Source organism: Zootoca vivipara, chromosome 1 (assembly GCF_963506605.1).
Source record: "Zootoca vivipara chromosome 1, rZooViv1.1, whole genome shotgun sequence".
Taxonomy (NCBI): domain Eukaryota; kingdom Metazoa; phylum Chordata; class Lepidosauria; order Squamata; family Lacertidae; genus Zootoca; species Zootoca vivipara.
In genome coordinates this window covers 82,820,351-82,840,987 of record NC_083276.1, presented here as the reverse complement: position 1 = coordinate 82,840,987, position 20,637 = coordinate 82,820,351, and the positions used below count along the sequence as shown (strand labels likewise).

At 49.3% G+C, this 20,637-nt stretch overlaps 1 protein-coding gene across 1 annotated transcript; it reads right to left on the bottom strand.

Annotated features, from left to right (window-relative positions):
* On the bottom strand, positions 1-18,647 carry ANKRD13D (ankyrin repeat domain 13D). Its single transcript, XM_035125559.2, has 15 exons — positions 18,198-18,647; positions 14,181-14,316; positions 13,273-13,397; positions 12,553-12,598; positions 11,712-11,855; positions 11,398-11,587; positions 10,573-10,639; positions 10,345-10,426; positions 9,162-9,223; positions 8,836-8,966; positions 8,070-8,227; positions 6,962-7,120; positions 5,650-5,813; positions 5,057-5,136; positions 1-1,115 (listed from the first exon to the last, which is right to left on the bottom strand). Exons 1-15 carry the CDS (start codon positions 18,285-18,287, stop codon positions 836-838), a joined length of 1,914 nt encoding a protein of 637 aa, XP_034981450.2. The 5' UTR covers positions 18,288-18,647; the 3' UTR covers positions 1-835.
* Between the last annotated feature and the right edge of the window lie 1,990 nt (positions 18,648-20,637).

The window sequence follows — 20,637 nt, the reverse complement described above, 5'->3', positions numbered from 1 at the left end:
TGCTGGTTTCTTAGTTTTATTTAGTAGTTCCTGCTGCCCAGAGCCCCCTGTGCCTGGTTCCCAGACGACAGGAGAAAGCCGCTCAGGAGTGGGCACAGCTGTTCCCTTTAGACCCACTGGGTTCAGTTTCTTTAAAAAAAAATAACCACACACCTCCCACTCCCCTTCTTGTATATATCTTCAGAGATATAAATAAAATAAATTAAAAATAAGGGGGGGCAGGGAGAGCAGCAGCTCGCAATGAGGAGGAAAATAAAATGCGGGACTGAAAATTATTCACCACAAGGCAGCCTGGTTTCAGGTCTCACCGCAAAACATCAGCCCATCAAGCTCCAGGCTTCCCCACCGCCTTCTATTGCCACTTCCCCAACTTGGTCCCGTCCGTCCCCAACAGGCCCAAACCCTTGCAAGGAAAGAGAAAGCAGCACATTCACCATCAGTCTCAGAAAAATCTCATGCCGAGGTGATAAAAATTTCCTCAACGTCTTCCTCCCCACCCCCACCCCGCCCCACATCCCGCCCACCTTCTTATTTGTTTCTGCTCCTCTTCTCCAACCTGCCTCTCTGTGCTGTAGAAAACATTTCCTCAGTAAAGGTTGAGGATATAAAGCAAATTTTAAAAAAAATCTTACAGGAAATAATACCAGAGGATGGAACCGAGTGAGTCCCAGGAAATGCAGAAGGTGCTGTCTTCTCACATCCAGCCTGACCCTCAACTGGGAAGGGGCAAAGCATGAAACCCACCCCACCCCCCAGAGGTTAAAAATACAATGACGGCAAGGACAGCTAGGCTGGGCGGTGTGAGGCTTGAGGGCCTTGCCGGCAGGCTGGGACACTACTTCTCCGTCAGAGAGAGCTGGAGGATGCGCTGCAACTCCTCGTCCTCCTCGCGGCGTTGGCGCTCCCTCTCCTCCTGCTCCCTCGAAGACAGCTCCATGGCCAAGCGCAGCTGCTCGTCAAAGCTGGGGTAGGGCGGGGGCAAGGCCGAGGACCCACCCCCATTGGTGCTGAGAGGTGGGCTGCTCTCGGGAGGAGGGGCACCACCGTTGCCACCTCCAGACTCCACTGGGCTCAGGCCTGGCCCCGCCTGAAGGAACATGCTCTCCTGGATAGCCCTGAAAGGACACAGAATGAGAAGGAGGCATCAGCAAACAGGGCAGCAAGATATGGCTACTTGGTCATGCTTCTTAGGCCTGGTTCAGGCAAGCTTGCTCAAGCTGTTCTCAGATACTGTATGTCCCAACACCCCCAGCCCAATCTAGGCTTCCTCCGTTCCCACACAACTGCCCAGAGCCCGCTGGATGCTAGTAAAAAATAAAGAAATGGGCTGACCTTTGCTCAGTCTGGTTCTCAGTGTGCCAGAGAGCTTTCTGATGCTCTCTGCACCATTACAGTTCACAGGTTAAAAACAGTGCTTTTTGTGTAATTGCAATACACCTATTTTCACACCAAGGGTGCTTCAAAGCGACCTGTTTACTGAACATCCATGCCGATTTGTTAGCAGAGAGATTAGACAAGGTGGGCTATCTAAAGGTTTGCAAGGAGGCTAGATGATGTTACCTCAAAGCAAGTGTTATCTCACACTTTCCAGGGCAATTCCACATCATTTCACATTATCTTACATCAGAGATAACCTGACTGCTGGCTTGCCCAAAATGGCCTGGAAGGCTTAATTCATTGCCCTACAAGAAGCCTAAAGGATCTCCCATGATGCAGTCTATGTGTGCTCTTACCTACACTGCTATACTCTACATCTCAGCAAAGGCCCTGGTGGGCCTAATTAGGCCTGTGGGCCACTGTGACTTTAGCTGGTGGGGATACGCAGTGAAGACCCTCCAAAGTTGACCTTACTTCATGGAAAGGCTCATCCTGTGATTAGGTGACTCTTCAGGCCCCGAACCCCACACTTCCAATTGCTCTCAGAAATGAACCAGGGGCCAGTGCAGTTGTTTAAATGTTGGTGATAGGTTTGAAACACCTGGTCCCATTTCACAGTCTAGTAGTTGTATTTTGCATTAATAACAGTTTCTGGAAAGTTTTCAAAGGTACTCCCATGCAGAATTTATTTTCGTAATCAAGCCTTGAGGTTACCAGGGAATACCCAAAGTATAGGCTACCCCCTGTCCAGGGCAGAGCTGCAAGCTTGTGCACTTGTCTCAAGGCGCTCTGTCCCACTTGGGCCTCTAGTGAGAAAGTGGGGTGTAGAGGCCCCTAAACTGTGAGCATGATTCTTCAGAGTACAATCCCATGCAGAATAGACTGAATAGCATTCTCTGGACATAGGCATTACCCATCAACAATTTTTTCCATCTTATCTGGATTGGAGAAACAGCAGTCTTTGTATCATCTAGCCTTTGAAAGGCTTGTGTCTTTTCTTCCTGTTGTCCCCAGATTGTTGCGTTGCATCAGAACTGTGGGTGGGTTCCCTGCTGGGCAGCAACTCAGGAAATGTAGGAGAAAGGGGAAGAGCCTATTGCTTGTAGTGAAGAAAACGCCTCACTGCCTGCACAGGCCACACCACGACCCAGGGGTTTTCTCCCCTGTTTGTTCCCTGATTTTCACTCCTTATGCATTTCTATGCCCTACAAGAAGCCTGAAGGATCTCCCGTGATGCAGTCTATGTGTGCTCTTACCTACACTGCTATACGTCTACATCTCAGCAAAGGGCTTGCACTAGTTCTGGATCAGTGCGGGGAATGTTCACACCAATTCTCTCAAAACAGCTGCCGTTTCCTGCTGAGATTACCAGCAGGACAATTTTGCACGAGTAGTCTGTTTCAGTGACGAGAATAAAGCATCTTGTGGTACTGTAAATATTGTGGCCATTTTGTATCATGAACTTTTTGAGGGCTGAAGCCCATTTTGTTAGATGGAGTGGCTGCCAAAGTGGGAACCTACCCACAAAGTACAGAGTGAACCTGTCTTTCCACAAGATGATGCCAACCTCTCCCCCCCCCCCAAGCAATACTAAAGATAGCAGCAGGTTTGTCACAATACTCGCCAGAGCACAAATAAACTACATTCATTTGATTGTATCTGGTGGACCCGCTCAGAGCAGGTGTGACTCTTTCTCAACAAGGATCTGCTGGGGTGACTAGGCATAGCAAGCTGAATCAGGTAAATAAAGACCAAAAGAAAGACAAATATGTTAGTTAACTAGCCACTCCTGGTGTTCATCAAGTCCAAGTTTCACTGTAGCAAACTTGGTGATGAATTTCAAGTAATGGCTGAAGTGATCTGAAAGCACCTAAGGCCACCTCTTTGCTGAAGGTGTGAGCTTGGTCAGTGCCCAGGAGACCACCTGAGAACCATCTGTATGCCGGAGGAAAGGCGGGATATAAATGTAAGAAAAATTAAAGAACACCCTCCCCGGCCTGGTCTCACACAAGAATCTCCATTTGAAACTTTGTGGTCTGCTTGTACTTTTAAGTAGGGGACCTCAAGGTCTGTTTCAGTAAGTTCTGGGAGACTGAAATGCTCTTGCCTTGGCTTCTGTGACTATTTTCATGTCTGATTTGTGTCTGTTTATTCCTTCATGTCACAACTGAGCAGTCTGACCCATGTAAACAACGGCATTGTCAGCAGATGACAGTGTACATCGCATGAGAAGATGCACAGGCCAATGAACGCTTAATGGAATGGCTGATGTCATTTGGTCCTGAGATAGCGTTTGAGTAGACACTGGGGACAGAATTGGAGTAAAGTATGTCACTTCTGGACTGCACTGCACTGCCTGAATAGTAGGAGTAAACTAAACTGCAATGTTGACAACACAGAAGAAACGAACTAAATTCCTGCATTGCAGGGGGTTGGACTAGATGACCCATGTGGTCGCTTCCAACCCCACAATTCTAAGATTCTGTTATCTCAGAAGTTACTGCTGGGAGTAAATTCCTGCTGCCTGAGAGCATAGGTGCAAATGTGCCTTCAGTCTTCTCTCAACTGCTGAATTTTAATGAAGCTCTGTGCTTGTGGAGCAATGGGTGGCTACTCATACAAAAAAATTTCCTTTAGGCTCTCTCAGCCTTCTCAGTTCTGTTGGCATCGTTCTCCAATTGGTGCCAGAAAGCGGGTGGTGCTTGCTTTCCACCCACTGGCAGACTGCAATTGTTCAAGAGATTTTAAAATTATTATTAGAAATAAGAACTGGCACCGTTGCAAAAACCCACTGAGGAATCTTACAGCTGAATGTGAAATATCACAAGCGCCTCCCAAAAGAAACCCCTATCCATGCCCCCCAGCAGGATATAAAGCTGTGCATCAAGACAGCCTTATTTTCCTCACGCGGAAGAAGGTCCACATGACAGATAAACAATCACACTTCAAACCAGGCAGAGTGGCCAAAGGCATGAGAAAGTAAGGTGAGAGGAGGTGGTAGGAAAAGCAGCTAGGTCCACACAACACCCACAATTATGAAGAGGGGAAATTTCTCCAAATACATTCGCATCTGCTTGAGCTGGAGGATTTTTACCCATCTTCAAAGTGTTTACAATCTGAGCTGTGCCAAGCTCAGTTTCTCGTAGCACCTATTCCTGGGGATCTCCCAGACAGATGGGTATATCGCTTACAAGCAGGCAAACTCCATTCACGGGTGATGCACTGGAAGCTAATTCAAGCTAATCCAATTCCTTCTCTGGCATCACGTTCCCCAAGAGGGCATTCCCATTTTGCTTGGTAAGAAAGGATGAGAGATGGGGAATGCGAGGTGACCGAGGAAGATGCCCTGCACCCCGCCTTATAGTGGAATATGAAGGAAAACAGCTGCATTCAGCCAATGGGAGAGGTCCTGTGAGGATATGGAGATGCTGCTCAGTTCTGTCTGCTTTTCCTTACACCCCACTGAGGCAGTGAAATCCTTGAGACAGTATCTGGAAGCAGTGAGGGTGTGGATGAGACCTGGCAAGACTGAAGCTCAATCCAGCTAAGATGGAGTTGCTGCTGGTGGGTGGACCAAATGACCACAAAGTAGGTTTTAGAAAATCATACGCCTTAATGTACAGGTTGCAGAACTGAATCCGTAATACCACCTCTTCCTTCTTGCTACGGAAACACTCACCGTTCCAGCTGTAGCTCCTCATCATAAGACGGAGGATTGGATCCTGGCCGTGTGTTGGTCAGAGCTTCCCAGATGGTCACCTGGTGTTAACACACAAGAATGAATATGCTAAAAGCAATAGCAAAGAGGCAGAATGGGTGCGTGCTCCTGCTGTAGCAGGTAATAATTTGAGGCTTGGACTTGGAATAATGCTAAAATAATAAGCCATAATGCTTTAGTTAAGCCATGGACTCTCTGGGAGGTCTGAGGCAAGCCATAATCTGATGGCCTCAGGTTCCACCCCCTCACACAAACACACAAGCACATGCAAAAAGGAAATATATAATCACCAGGTCCTACTGGGATGTAAAAGCCTTAATGAGATCAAGGTTTGCAAAGCACTCAGTGCTACATTTATAAGTGGCAGCCAAGAATTATCTCCACTCTGAGTCCCAACAACTGGGAGTTATTTTGCTACACCACTCAATCCAACCTTTACTTGGTCCCCACACAACCATCCTGGCACCATGAGCCCTCCCTCCAAGAGCCAGTTAGTTATACCTGCCTGCTATAATTTCACCCCTAGCGCAGGCAGGTTTCCCCCTCCCAATCACCTGGTCTGTCTCTGTGCCAGCATCCAGGAGGCTCTGCTGAATGGCGAACTGGAGCAAGTCATCATCCTCGTCCCGCATGGGCTCTGTACGGCCTGCACCCAACATTGTGTAGCCCTGGGGCACCTCAAATACTGATGGGTCCACCTCACAAGGGAAAGGGTACACTGGGGCAGGAAGGGAGAACAACGGTTAGTACGTTGGCCAACGGACTACACAACTTCCACAATGTCCTGTGTCACCAAAGACCAGTCCCTTCATCTTTGCCTCACTTTCTCCACCCATGAAAAGGGCTCGTAAAAACTTTTGCCAAAGGACATCTCCCTGGGGCCTAAGGCAAGCAGCAAATGGGCTGGGCCTCTTTACCAAAAAGTGCCTCCTGATTGTCACTACTTTGCAGGAGAGACTCAACACCAGGGTTCCTCGAACTCAGCCCTCCAGATGTTTTGAGACTACAATTCCCATCATTCCTGACCACTGGTCCTGCTAGCTAGGGATCATGGGAATCATAGGCCAAAAACATCTGGAGGGCCAAGTTTGAGGAAGTCTGCTCAACACGCACCGGAAATTTAGGTTTGTGTAACTGAAGTGGACTAAAGGGCTCTGTTGCCCTCGCACACAAAAATGCTGTTTTAAAAAGAATCCAGCTTTTTTGCAGTTTGGGAAGGGGTGGGGAAGTGCACTGAAAATTGCAGGGTGAGCAAATGACTAACAGGAAGCCATATCAACAGCGTGCAATCAAATCAGGATTAATGTGGGACAAATGCTTGTTGGGGCATAGCTGGCCCACAAATCAATCAGAATGAATGCTCAATAAAAACCAGATACAATCTAACCACCGTGTAAGCTTTGTGCAAGCAAATCCGAGTAAAAGTTGAATATACAATGGGAAACAAAAAGAACATGGCTGTGTTAGCATTCTTGAAGCGGAAAGACTTGATGTTTTAAAAAAAAAAGACGATAAACACCTTGAGCCAATATGTCCATTTTTAAAATGTGATGGTCAGTAGCGGGATCATGGAGAAGGATGTGTCAGTTCTAGAAAGCATGCTTTCCCTCCCACAGGGAAGGAGAGCCGCCCGTTTTCCAGTCACTCAGACCTCTTACACTTTCACATCTTCTTCTTAACCCTTTTGTCTACCAGTCCTGCAATATGGGCTCGCGGCCACGGCACCCTAATGCTGCCTCCCTCCCTCTCCCAGCCTGCAGGAACATCCTCCACCTCTTCCAATCTTCTCCTTCCTCAAAGGTTTAGATTAGCTGTTGAAAGTCCTGACCCTGGCTTCCCCCCCCCCCGCAATCCCCCCCATCCTACCTTTGGTGTTGTCGGCTGCCTCTGCCCCAGCAGCCAGCTCCTCGGTGCTCTCTGGGGTGTGGGTGGGAGTACAGATTCGCACTGAGCTCAGTGGCTCATCACAACCGCACAAGTTACTAAAAGTGATCCGGGCATTCAGCACGTGGAAGAGGGGGATTTCTGTAGAAAAGAAAGAAGATGTACAAAGGAAGGTAAACCTCTATTTTCAAGCTTCTCCCTGGTGTCCCCCATGACCGCTTCCCTCCCCAGGACGTTATCCCTTTCCCCACAACAAAGGTTACAGGTAGGTAGCTGAGGGTTTCTCCAAATTGGGGACTGCACTCTCTCTCTCTAGCTGTATCATCCTATTTTAAACATTCATGGCTTCCCCCCAGGAATTCTGGGAGCTGTAATTTGTTAAGGGTTCTGGGAGTTATTAGGAGATCCCTATTCCCTTCACAAACCTGCAATTCCCAGAGTTCCCTGGGAAGAGGGGCTGATTGTTAAACCACTCTTGAGAATTTTGGCTTTGAGAAGAGGGAACTCAATTCATAGCACCCTCAAACTACAGTTCCCAGGATTCTTGGGGGGAACAACCCATGCCGGCTCAAAGTGGTATGATATTGCTTTAAATTTAAAGTGCAGATGGATCTAGGTTTTTCTTTCTGTAGATGTATTCTGCAATAATAGTGCATTAGTGGTGCATTTGTAGCAGACTCTCCACACATCATTCTGCTTTATTAGTTGTTCTGAGATGTCTCCCCAAAGTTATTGCATAATTGCCATCTGGAAGGGCACTCTTGCACCCACCCCAGAACATTTGAGGTGTGAAACGTTACAGGATTTCACCAATTTGAAATGAAGCAGTACGTCCGCTCTGAAACCTTTGCAGGCACAAACGGCACTGAAAGCAAGGTTGTGTATGAACTACCCCAATACCTTCATGAGCACAAATCATCATGGATGTACAACAGAAAGAATGTATGGAAAGGCCTATCCCCAAAGCTTCATTCTCTGCCTTCCTTTTTCTCTCTTCTCCACTTGATCTGCCTCCCATCAGTTTGTCTCCATGCCCCCCCCCCCGAGTTGCCAATGCCCCTCCCCACCAGCCAGGCTTCACACCTCTCACCGATTTTGACAGGGAAGCCAGGAGGTAACTTGAGGGTGATGAAGTCACGCAGCTTGGCAAAGTGGGCGTTGCTGATAGCCATCAGATCAATTATGGGCGTCACCTGCTCCACCAGGGAGAGGGGATGGTCCTCGCAGAGCCACAGAGTGGCCTTGAACCTGTCACACAAGGAGCATGTTAGTCTTCCCGGAGATCCATCCAGCTCCCTGCCCCCAACATCTGCTCACGGAGAGAGTGGGCCTGCAACTCCCCTAAAGGTAAAGGTACCCCTGACCGCTAGGTCCAGTCGCGGATGACTCTGGGGTTGAGGGAGCCGGCGTTTGTCCACAGACAGTTTTCCCGGGTCATGTGGCCAGCATGACAAAGCCACTTCTGGCGAACCAGAGCAGCACACGGAAACGCCGTTTATCTTCCTGTTTATCTACTTGCACTGTGTGCTTTTGAACTGTTACTCAACTGGCAGGAGCAGGGACCGAGCAACAGCAGCTCACCCCATCGCAGGGATTTGAACCGTCAACCTTCTGATCGGCAAGCCCTAGGCTCAGTGGTTTAGACTACAGCGCCACCCGTGTCCCTTGCAACTGCCCTACACAGATGAATTATCTGCAGGGACATGCTTTTATTTCCTCCACCTTTTGTTTCTTACCTTTCTCTGGAAAAATGAGTACCTTTCGTAAGAGTTACGTGCCAGCTGTTACATCCTGACATCTTCTTCCATTTCTGACCCCACCCCGCTAATCCATGCAGTATCCCCCATCCTTCTCACCTTTGCACCTTGTTGGACATCTCAATAGGGCGGCCAATATTGCGGGACTCCAGGTTGAAGTTGGGGTCAAAGTATTCCTCAGGGGTAATAGATGTTGGGTTGGTTGGGCTGGCTGACTGCAGCACAGGGGCCTGCAAAAGTGAGGATCGGGGTCTGGATCTGGGTAGGAACTAGAACACCAACACTCTGGAGCCACACAATCCCTTCTCTGGCATATCCCCCTTGTGATCTGCTTCCCCACCTCCTGTACCCCTAGGCTAAATTTGTGTGGCTGGGCCAGCATCTCCTTTCCCCATATACGGACAGGATCTGACCTTGTCACTCACCCCATTCTGGGCAGCATGCTGCTGGGCGATTCCCAGGAAGGACTGGAATGGAGTCTTAGAACCTAGAAGGCAAAAGGAGGGTGTCCAAGTGAGTGAGTCCTCTCCAAAGAACCTACCACCACCTCCACCACTTTAGTGCAATTTATTTGTTACCTAGCTTTTTTTATCTGAAGTAGTTTTAGAGTGCCTTTACACAACAATGTTCAAGGCGGCTAGAACATTAGAACGACACAATCCAAGGAAAATGCAGCAAAGCAGTCATTGATAAGAGATAAAAAGAGGCAGAGGCAGGTGATTAAAAAAGAAAGTGACCTGCCTGGGCGGCAGCTCGACAAACCAAATGCCTGCCAAGAAAGGAAGATCTTTGCATTATGGCAGAAGGCTTTCTGGGAGAGGTCAAGGTGGGTCTCGACAGAGAGTTGCAGGGTGTAGGTGGCTACAGAAAAGGTCCTCTCTATTACTACCACAGATACCGATATCCATGAACTGAATGATTTTTACATTATGGGGCAAGATCTACAAAAGGATTGCCAGATGCATCATGGAATCACCAGGCTCCTCTACCTGCCGTAGCTGCTAAGGCTAGCCCACCTGCCGCCTGACATCCTCCTTCTCAGACTCCTTTTCCAGGAAAGTGGGTGCCTTCCATTGGCCTGCATGGCCCAAGTGGTCCCTCCCCTCTCAAACTCCTACAGTTATGCTGTGTACATATTCCCATTTACTCTGCATCTCCCACCAGTGGTTTGGGAAGCTGTCTCACAGGACAACAGTCAAAATCCATATCTATCCTGTTGCTTCTTAGGCAGCAGGATCAGGGAGCAATGAAATGGCAGCAATATTCGCTCGGCGCACTTGTGCAACTTTTCATTCTTGCTTAGCCATGATTCGGCTGAGCGTTACATATAGACCAGGCCAATATTCAGTATACCCTGCTGCCAATTTTTTTCTCTTTTAACCTTAACCACCAGGTGAAGCCTGTAAATGGGAGAAGCACATCATGACTAACGAGGACAAGTCACTTGTGGTCAAAGGGCAGGCAGGAGCTGCCAAACAGCAAGTGCAGCACACAATTAAGCGGAGTTCTGGGAGTTGTAGGGTAAAACAATCCCTAGCAGCATGAAGGGTCATTGGATGAGTCAACACACCGAGTCACAACTGGAGGCAGTTCAACACCTGCTTTTACCTTTGTTGCGTGTCTTGTCCTGGTCTGACAGGTGCTCAGTACGGGTTTTGGTGACAAGCTCCACGTTGCTGGCACTGTAAACCTGGAAAAAGGACAAAGAGACTGTTGATATCACCTGGTCCCACCCAACACAAGCCCTGATTCCTCAAAGCAGTGAAGCTAAGCTAAACTTTGCTGAATTTTTCAGATTTACGCATGTAAGGAACAGGAATGGGGGAAGAGTTGTACCTTGGCTTCGTAGCCGCTGATGTTTTCCATCTTCTCAGAGCGCCAGCCCCAGATGCCAGACTTGTTCCTGCAGAGAGGAAAGCCCTTGGGTCAAGAGCGATAGAGTTTGCCATTGCAGACCTCAGCTGCACACACACACACACACACACACACACACACAATGCAGCCTAAAGATACCCATTTATTCAAATGCCACTTTCTCAAACACCACCCCTACGATCGAGCTTCATCTCTTCCAACCCTTTTCAGACTTGGACTGCCCTCCTACTCTTCAGCCTAAAAGACAACCATCTCATCAAATGTCACTTTCTCTCTCTCTCACACCCCTACCTTCACCTCTTCTGACCCTGCCCTTGAAAGACTTGGACTAGGGAGCTGCAACTGGAGGTCTCTCCTCTGAGGGGAGATGGGGCATGTGCAGTAACAGGGCTGCAGACACCTATGGCAGTAGAAGCTGGGGCCTTGGTCCCCCTCTTTTTTCGCAAACCTAGTTGATGCTCGAGGGCCTGGGCAGCCTTCATCCTTCCCAGCTTTGGTCTCATGGGCCTCATCCTGTACCACAAAAAGAGCCCTGCGGCTGGATCACATCCATGGTCCCTCTGGTCTAGCATCCCATTTCCCACAATGACCAATCAGATGCCTCTGTGAAGCCAGCAAGCCTGATGACATTAGCCTTGTCCCGCTGCTGTCCCCTGACAATTCCGGTATTCTGAGCAGCATGCGGCTGCCTCTGATCCTGGTAGCTATCAGAGTTAACAACCAGCAACAGCAGCAGCACATGGTTCACACAGACCCATACGCTACCCTCCCCCTGCCCCAGCTCACCGCTCAAAGGCAATGTTCTTGGTATCCAGGTGGGTGGAGACGATGGGCGAAGTGAGCCGGCTGGCCACGTGCTCCTCGGAAGGCTGCATGGCAGCCAGCATCAGCTCCGGCTCATGCAAGGCTAGAGACAATGTTTCAGTGTACACCACCTGCTTGTCGTGGTCAACCTCCATCACTACAGCATTCTCATCTGGCCAATGAGGGGAAGGAGAAAAGAGGGTGGAGGAGCAACAGAGAGAAAAGCAGTCAGTATCATAGCCCCCCCACACCTCGCCAAGCATGCACCAATCTCCCCAGAAAAGAGATATTCTGACCTTCGCCTTTAAAGATGTAGCTGCGGCGGCCCCGCTGCCAGGTCATGTGCTCAAAGCCCAACAAGGTGGTGTCAACCCGCAAGTTTTCCCCACGCTTCCATACCCGGTACACGTCACTTGGGCATATCTTGGAGACCAGGGGCACTGGTGACGGAGAGAAAGAGAGGGAGCAGAGGGAGAGGGAACATTGTTTAGTGTCATTTTCTTGTTTGCCACATTTGTACCTCACCCACAGAAACACAGGGAGCTGCCTTATACTGATCCATCTTGGTCCATCTAACTGGTCCATCTAATACTGGTCCATCAATTTCTGTATTGCCTACATTGACTAGCAGCAGCTCTCCAGGATTTCAGGACGGGAGGCCCATCCCAGCCCTACACAGAGATGCCTGACTGAACCTGGGATCTTCTGTGTGAAAAGCAGGTGGTCTCCAACTGAGCTACAGCCCTTCAGAGAGGCACCATAGCCTCTGTGTGGAAGGTCGAGCTGAGAGACAGCGATATGCTCCAAAGTACCCAATGAGTTTCATGGCTGAGAGGTGCTTCTTGCCCTCTCTGCCTGGCATCACCTCAGTCCTTCAGAGTGTCACACCTCTAATCTCTTGAGCACGGCTAGGGCACCATGTGTCAATAGCTTGGATTCTGCTCCTTGGTGAAGCCATGGCAGCCACTGCAGAGAAAGGAGAATGCTTCCTTCTTCCTCAAAATGTCATCTATGCTTCTGAGCTCAGGAGGGCTAAGTAGTTATCTCTTCTGCTGCATCCTTTCCCCAGGACAAGCTCTCTCCTGTCAACTGCTCTGGCTTTTGTGGACCACTCCCAGAAGTGAAGCACTGACTTACCCCAGCTGGTAAACTCCCACTTCATCTCCACGTAGAAATCAGGAGCCTGTGGAGATGGAGAACCAAAGTGAGGGGGCAGAGCACTGCAAGTGAGAGAAGGGGCAGCGAGAACAGCCAATCCCTGTTCTCTAAAGGGACTACATTTTGCTATGACCATAATCTTATTAGAGTCACACTTTGCCAATGGGAGTTCAATTAGATCTAGCAACTGCTAGCGAGAAAACCCAAGAGTGCTTTCGAGCATCCCAGAGGGTTTAAAGGAGAAGAGGGTTGATGCTTCTGGGATGCAGAGTAACTGCTACCGCTGTCATCTTGAAATCATGCTGTTCAAATGCTTCATCTTCCAAGCCCCTTTGCAAGGGAATGTGGGAGGGGGGACAAGAGTGTTTCCCTTCCTGAAGTATGCATTAGAAGAACATAGGAATGGTTAAATTGCAATGGTTCTGTGCCCACACAAAAGTGAGGGATTTAATGCTGGTGCTCTATGGAAGAAGTATCCAGAGAGAGGGTTGTTGCTTTTCATTAACACAAACACAACCAGAGTTTTAGAAAGAAAGGGAGATTCCAATAAGATCCTAAGAGAGGGCAGCTTTGGCAAGATTTCTTTCTCCCTTCGCCAGGGGTCCTGACAAGAGTACAGTTGGGCACCCCTATAATAAAATCTGTAGACACTGATAAATACACAAGGACTGAAGTTGGCTGTGAGTTGAGAGTACATACTCTGCGCAGTTTGTTGAGCAATTCTGGGATGCCGCCTAGGCGCTGTGTGGCCCGCTGGTAATCGCGATACTGGAGCACCAGCTGCACCATCTCTGGGTCCCCTGTGCTTACTGCCTCCTGCAGGACTAGAGAGGCAGAGGGGGGAAAATCAGTACTTGGCTTCTTGGCCCCAGTCACTGTGCCCATCATCTCCCAAGTCCAAACGAGTTCCTCCTCTAGTCTCATTCCCAACCAGGAGCAGACAGCCTATTGATCTGCCAAAAGGACATGCCTGGCTGCCAAGGGCACAGGTATCATGCCAATCAGTGCTCAGTTCCCAGGGAAACTTCTACCATCCTAGGCAGGGCAAAGCAAGGCTCCAGAAACTTAAGCCAGAGAAGCAAGGATGGGTGCCTTAAACAAAAATGCCAGGAAGAGTCCTGCCTTCAAAGCACACATATTACTCCAGTACTGGCCTAAGCACTGGACTCTGGCTTTCATTCGTGTTTCTCGTCCCTCAAAACCACAGCCCTCATGTCTCAGGTCTTTCATTTCTCAACTGCTGTCTTCCCTTGCTCAGCTTTCACAACAACCCTTTCAACACATTCCTTCTTTTTCCACCCTTGCCTAGGATATAAGGAGATGCTTCAATATGAACGACTGTTATTGAGCCCAGTATTAAACAGCAGCACTGCAAGGTCCCGAGCAGAAGGCGTGTCACAGTCGTGCAACCTGACCATCCTGACGAACATGTGGCTCTCCAGGTTTTGTTGGACTCCATCTCCCATCAGCCTACAGCCAGCGTGGGAGTTGTAAGTGCAACAAAAACTGGAGGGCTGCAAGTTCCTCACCTTAGCATTAAGTGGAGGAGACAGAAATTGAAATGGACCAACATGGGGCACATACCCTCACCCACTGAGCCTTCATACCTGTCCAGCCATTGGCATTCTCCTGGCCCACACTGGCATTGTGTCGCAACAGCACTCGGACGGATTCCAGGTTCCCCAGGCACACGGCCAGCTCCAGGGGCGTTCGGCCTCGTGGGTCCAGCATCTCAATATCGTGCTGCAAAAGAGCCACAGGATTAATGAGCTAGGTGGACATTCCTTTGCAGGAGAAACAGGGATGAAGCTTTCTCTGCACTGGAAACAGTTTTCAGTACTGTACTAGGACTCAGAAGGGGTTTTAATCTCCTTGCACCAGTATCTCTTGCAAAAGAGGAAGATTCGCTCAAAATTCGTCCCCAGATAATGCTGTCCCTGACCTACAAGGACATCCAGGATACTAGGATAGAATTCACATATCCTATAGAATATCCGACCCAAGGGACCATGACGTATCATATCCACTGGCCAGAATAGAAGAGCCGGCCTTGCTGCTTAATCTAAGCTTGCGCATGCTGATATTCAGATATTCAAAAGCCTTGATGGGACTGCAAGAAGTGAAGGGCAGCACATTAGGGCTACAGCCCAGTTGCCCTCCAATGAAGAATATCATGGCAATACCTGGCCCCAACCATCAGCCAGAGAACCAGCAGGCTACATGGAACACACCTTCCCCCTTCCTACTCAGCTCCAACTTGCCCCAGGACTGTAGAAGCAAAAGGGAGAAGTTTGAAGTGCTTGCCCCACCCATTGGTCAAAGGAGCTGGAGCCAACAATTCCTATTCAAGGGAGAACATCAGCAAGGGAAGGGTACCTACCCTGGCCTCCACTGAGCATAAGTGCCCTCTCTTATAGCTCACCACTTTGTTCTGGCCTGGAAGGACTGATCTCTCTCCCACTCCACTTCCCTTTCCTTGTGTGTCTTGTCTTTTCAGTTTGCAAGCCTGCTGGCAGGACCTGACTCTGTTTTTGAACCACTTTGCGAGACTCTTGATTGCTTGAAAAATGGGGAAAAATCTAAGTATGTATGGAAATCAATTAATGTTGTGTCTTGGCTTCCTGATGAAAGGGCCTTCTTTGCAATGGCAAATGCTGCCTTGTTCCAAGATGCAATTAGAAGGGGCCATTCACCACAAAGGCCTTTGTCCCCACATGATAGAACAGAATAGGGACTAGCCCAGCCGTATTGTGAAACAACCTGTTTTGTTTTTAATTGTAAGAAGAGTGCACTCAAGTGCTACAGAAGGAGAGTACACGGCTTATGAATTAAAGAAAAGAAAGAAAAAAACAAAACAAAACCCGCAAGTAAATATGCTTTTGAGGGATGGATAATAAAAATGGATCAGGAGACAGGGCTGTGGTGTTTTGTGCAGATGTCATGGGCACCTTCCTTATGCTGAGGGTAGTGTAATCGCTTCAAGCAGTGGAGCTCAGAATCACATTTTTTCACAGCTGGTTACCAGCAATTCACCAACAATGGGAGTGCTTGCTGCAGAGAGGTCTGGCTGGCTCCATCATAGCTCCAGAATCCTTCCATGTTACCTGGAACAGCCCAGGGTCTCTTATATACTATAAGCTGGGCCTATTTTCACTGCACTTGCAGACTACTTGACCATAAGAGTATATCTGAAAATAGAATGTGATTTCTTCTACCACCAAGTTAAGTCATGCACAGGGTGGCTGAGCATCCTAAAGCATCTGCAAAAAGATGTAACAGCAGCTGATACCTTCAGAAATTCAGGATGTTACAAATCTGCCCACCCTGTCAAGCTATTCCGTTGCTTAGGCTCCATCCACTCAAAGCTCCATCCACCCAACACCCACTCTGAAAGTCATAATTTGATGGAAGCACCACAATATTCAGAAAGAATTTGCCTCTGAATGTCAGCTGCTGGATACAAGCAATAGCAGAACACTGTTGACCTCAGGCCTGGTTTGTAAAATCTTCACCTGCATTTGGCTGACCACTGCTGGAAACAGAATGCTGGACCAGATGGAGACACCTGACTTTCTCCAAGACTGCAAACTGAGTACAATGCAAAGGTGGAGCATGAGCTCCACACACCAAACCACTTCTTTGACCTCACATTTGATACTGCAACCTCCATTTTGCAGAAGGAAAACTGGTGAGACTGAGAGACAAGTGACCTAGCCAAACTGAACACAAGGCAGAGCCCCAAACCCTCCACACCATTTCCTTCCAAATATCTGCCCTGACCCAACTTTTGTTGCGATGCCACTGTATGCCATACTCTGAATCGTTCCTCTCCCACCTTTCCCAGACTGTCCATGATTTTTAAGAGACAAGATAAAAGCAAATTCAGAAACTTTGTCACTCAATGGGTAATTAACTCATGGAATTCACTGCTGTGAAGTATGTTGACGGCCACCAGCTTAAGTTAGTTTCAAAAAGGATTTGATAAATTTACAGAGGCCAAGTCTGTCAACAGCTACTAGCCTCAACCGCCAAATTAAATAGAACTTCCCTCTTCAAAGGTAACATACCTCTGAGTATCAGCTGTTAGGGAGTGACAACAAGAGAAGGCCATCACCTGAGTGCCCTATGTAATTAGATTCCAGAAACATCCGGCTGACCAAATTCCTTTCTTTTTGAGATCCTCCCAAAACTTACCCTAGATCGATCCATCAGTTCCTTCCCCGTTTCCCCCTTCCGAAACAAGAAATGGGAATCATCATTATCTCAGGTACCATCAGTTATCTCCAGCCCAGTCTTCTTTTAAGCCATGCTCCCTGACCTGCATTTCTCCCAGTTCCAAATCAGTTGCCAGGCAGAACTCTTCCTGTCAGTCTTCTCCCATATAGGTATTCTAATGACTCTGTTTTCTCTTAGTCTAACTCTAGGTGGGAGAACCAAGTCCCACCATTCGAAATGGGCAGCTGTCTAACCAGCAGCCACTCACCTGGGCCCCTGCTTTCACCACACTTTTTTTTTAAAAAAAGTATAGATGCTCAGCCTAGTCCAGTGCTGTGGTCCATAGGGGCAGGCAAGAAGGAAACTCTGTGAATTTCCCCTCTCCAATGCAACAGGGTGCTAGAACTGGCACTTGCTTGGAGGCTCTAATAATTGAATTAAATTATTTTTTTTAAAAGAGACCAATACCAACTGGGCACAGGCACATCACTCTTTAAGGATTATTTTGCCTTTCCCCATTTTTCTCTTTTCCAAAATGGTGGCTATCGGTGCACTACACATGAAACCACCACAGGAAGGTTGTTTTTTTTAAAAGAACAAAACAAAACACTAGGCCTCAATTGCTAGAGGATGTTATGGGACTGAGTATCACGGCACCCTTCAGAACCAACTGAGTGTGCGGATCCCTCGCATGCCTTGCCCTCATGTGCCCAAATTGCTACGAGGGGGCCTAAGACGAAGGAGCAGTGGATTATGGGATTCCAAACAGATGGCCTCAAATGAGGATTGCTGTTTGCTTCAAAGCTTCAACTGCCAAGTCTGATGAGGAATTATGAGGTTGGGGATTCCCAGCCCAAAAGAATCATCAAACATCTATACAGCTATTCTGAAACCACCAGTTCAGCTGGGGTGAGGAGGGAAGAGCTACAATCCAGAGGTACAAAGAGAAGGAATGGAGAGAGGGGACCAGTCTAGGAGCACTACAAAGGTGGGGGAAAGGTGATGATGCTATCACGACTGGGGGGGGGGTCAAGAGATGCCCCTTGGGCAGCTTTCCTGCTTGTGTGCGTGGCGTGGCTGGCGGGGGGGGGGAATTAACTGGATGTGGCAGGTTTAACAGGATGCAGGTGGAAGAAACCTAGGTTAGCAGCAGCCACCCCAGGACTAGGTGCCAGTATCTGGCCCTTGTTCATTCTCCCTCCCAGTGGCAGCAGCAGCAGCAGGGCTAACAACCTGGGGGCGGGGGGGGGGAGCGAAGGGCTGGGACCATCTTGGAAGGATCCCACATCACATCCCCCTCCCTGGTTGCCACATCTCCAACTCCTGCTGGAAAGGGCGACCTGGAATGCGGGGTTAAGGAAGGAGGGAGTCCTAGGAGATTGGGGGGGTGTCGAGGGGCTCCCCCATACCTGTCCCTTGCGCAGCTCGCTGTCCAGCGCCTGGTGCCGGTTGTGCCAGACGAGCAGGTGCAGGGGGAAGGCGTCTGTGATGCGGGCCATCCCGTCACCATGTCCCCGCGCCCGGCCGGGTCTCTCTCTCTGCCCGAGGCCTTTCCGGGTGGTGGCGGCGGCGGCGCTTTCCCTCCTGCTCGGTTTTGCGCTGGGCCCCGCTGCGACGGTGGCGGCGGCGGCGCCCCCGGGAGAGGCAGGCAGGCAGGCGGAGAGGGAGGGACGGCGGGGCGCACGCGCGGCCTGGCCGGGGTTCGCTCGCTGCGGCTCCCGGGGCCGACCCAGAACCAGGGAGCGGCGGGGCTGGGGGAGAAGGGGCGGGCCTGCCGGGCGCAGGGAGGAGACAGCGGCGGCAGGGGCGCGGAAAGCTGGCCCAGGCACTTTTCCGGCCTCGCTCGCTCCCTGCTCCAGCCCACGCGAGAGGGCCACGCTCTGGGCGTCGAGGACAGGCAACACCCCTTGCGTCACCACCGGCAGCGGGAGGGAGCGGAGCCGGCCGCCTTGGGCAGCCTGCCTCCCTCGTCAGCCGCCAGGGGAAGCGGGCGGAAGCGAAATTGCACCGCGCGGCAGCGGAAGCCACGGCCTCCTCGGGGTCCTCAGTCCCCAGAAGGGTGGGCGACTGGGCCGGCTTGGCTCCGCTTGCTTGCTTGCTTGCTGGGGGCGGACGGGAAGGTTGAGGCTGGCTGCAGTCAGATATCCATTCAAGCGAGAGGAACTGGAAGGGATCCCAAGGGTCATCTAGTCCAGCCCCCTGCAGTGCAGGAATCTCAGCTAGCTCATACGTGACAGGTGGCCATCCAAGCTCTGCTTAAAAACCTCCCGAGGAAGGCGAGTCTACCACCTCGCCTGGAGTCCGAACACCTTTTACTGCCCGGAAGTTCTTCCTCATGTTTAGTCAAAATCTCCTTTCTTGCAACTTGAATTGATTGGTTTGGGGCCTATTAAGCTGTGCCGAGTTTACCTCTGAGTAGATGTAGGATCATGTTCAGTTAGAGAGCCTTCTTCCCCTTGCAACTTTTATTATTCAGGGAAATAAGAATGGCACCAGAAGGGGTCGTGGGTGGCTTCTGGTTAGTGGCAAGCTGAAACCTGGAGCTGCCTCCTGTACTGTTTGCCTTGCCAGGGCTCAGCTATGAAATGTGGTTCAGTAAACCAGTGCACCTAAGCATATGCAGAGTGCACCTTTCCTCTACTGAGTAGGAACAATCAGGACTCCAGCCAAGCTTCTTGAACCTCACACAACTCGTTCTAGAAATTAAACGCTACCCTTCCAATCCTAAATATGGGCTATCAACTGCTTTTTATTTAAAGTTGTTTTGTGTACGCGTCTTTCAAGCCAGAATGATCTAGGACTGGGAAATCATTTCTAAAAACGCATTCCTAGACATATGCATTCAGAAATGAGTCCCTTTGTGTTTAGTGGGTATTAGGTCGCAGGTATTGGTCATCCAATATACCCCCTGGGAATAAATCTTATTCAGCTCAGTGACGCTTAATTCTGAGTAGACATGGATACGATTATTGCACAGTCTTTCAGTAATGGCTCCCTCGGGTTTTCACATGCAGGACCTGCTCTCTACCTGCTTGGGGAAGTGTTGCCTTGTTGCAGACTTGTTCAGTGGTTGAAGTAACAAAGTAGTTGGCACCCAGTTAAACCTGAAAAAAGTACCGTAGTTGTTTTCGCTAGGGAGAGGCAGTCATGGAGTAAACAAACTTTCCATGACTAGTTCTAGAAAAATGTAGCACAGGAAGTGTAGGGGAGGCACCTTAAAACAGCAAGGCAACCTTTCCTTTGGAAAGGTTACTATTCCTTCTCAAGAGTCAATAAACGTGCTCTGTGAATCATAAAGCGTCCACCCCAGCCTGTCTTTCCCTCCATATTTGACAGAAAGGGGTTCCATTGGCTTTTAAGAGTTATGTGATGGGCAGAAATTTAACAGGGAAGCTTACTCCAACCTGGCTTCCTTTAGATTGTGAAAAGCTCCCCGTTATATTTCTGCCTCAAACAGATGCTATTAAATTATTCTCAATTGTTGTTAAGAGGGATGGGGAAATGGAATTCCACTAGGCCATGAAGGTCATTTATGGAGAGAAAAGTATTCCAGCTGTTGTGTTAAGCTCCAGCCCAGCTGTGTCCAGTTTGTTCATTGAGATTCTTGTATCAGAAACAAGCAAGTCTTGTGGCACCTTCAAGACTTGAGTTGTTGTAGCAGAAGCTTTCATGAACTAGCACACATGACATCAGATGCATGAAGTGTTATCCTCAGTTGACAGATAATATATACATGCACATAGCTGTAGAGGGGGAAATGTAAACAGTGGGTCCAAGAGGCTATAAAATGCAAGGGGTTGCAGCAGGTCTGTGACGTTTTTGTGCAGAGCTCAAATGTATACAAGACAA

Coding starts and splice junctions, on each gene's coding strand:
- ANKRD13D (XM_035125559.2), bottom strand. CDS start 18,287: ATGGCCCGCATCACAGACGCCTTCCCCCTGCACCTGCTCGTCTGGCAC. Junction 11,856..12,552: donor GTGGGAGTTTACCAGCTGGG/GTAAGTCAGTGC, acceptor CTCCGTCACCAG/TGCCCCTGGTCTCCAAGATA. Junction 7,121..8,069: donor TGGCTTCCCTGTCAAAATCG/GTGAGAGGTGTG, acceptor TCTTTTCTACAG/AAATCCCCCTCTTCCACGTG.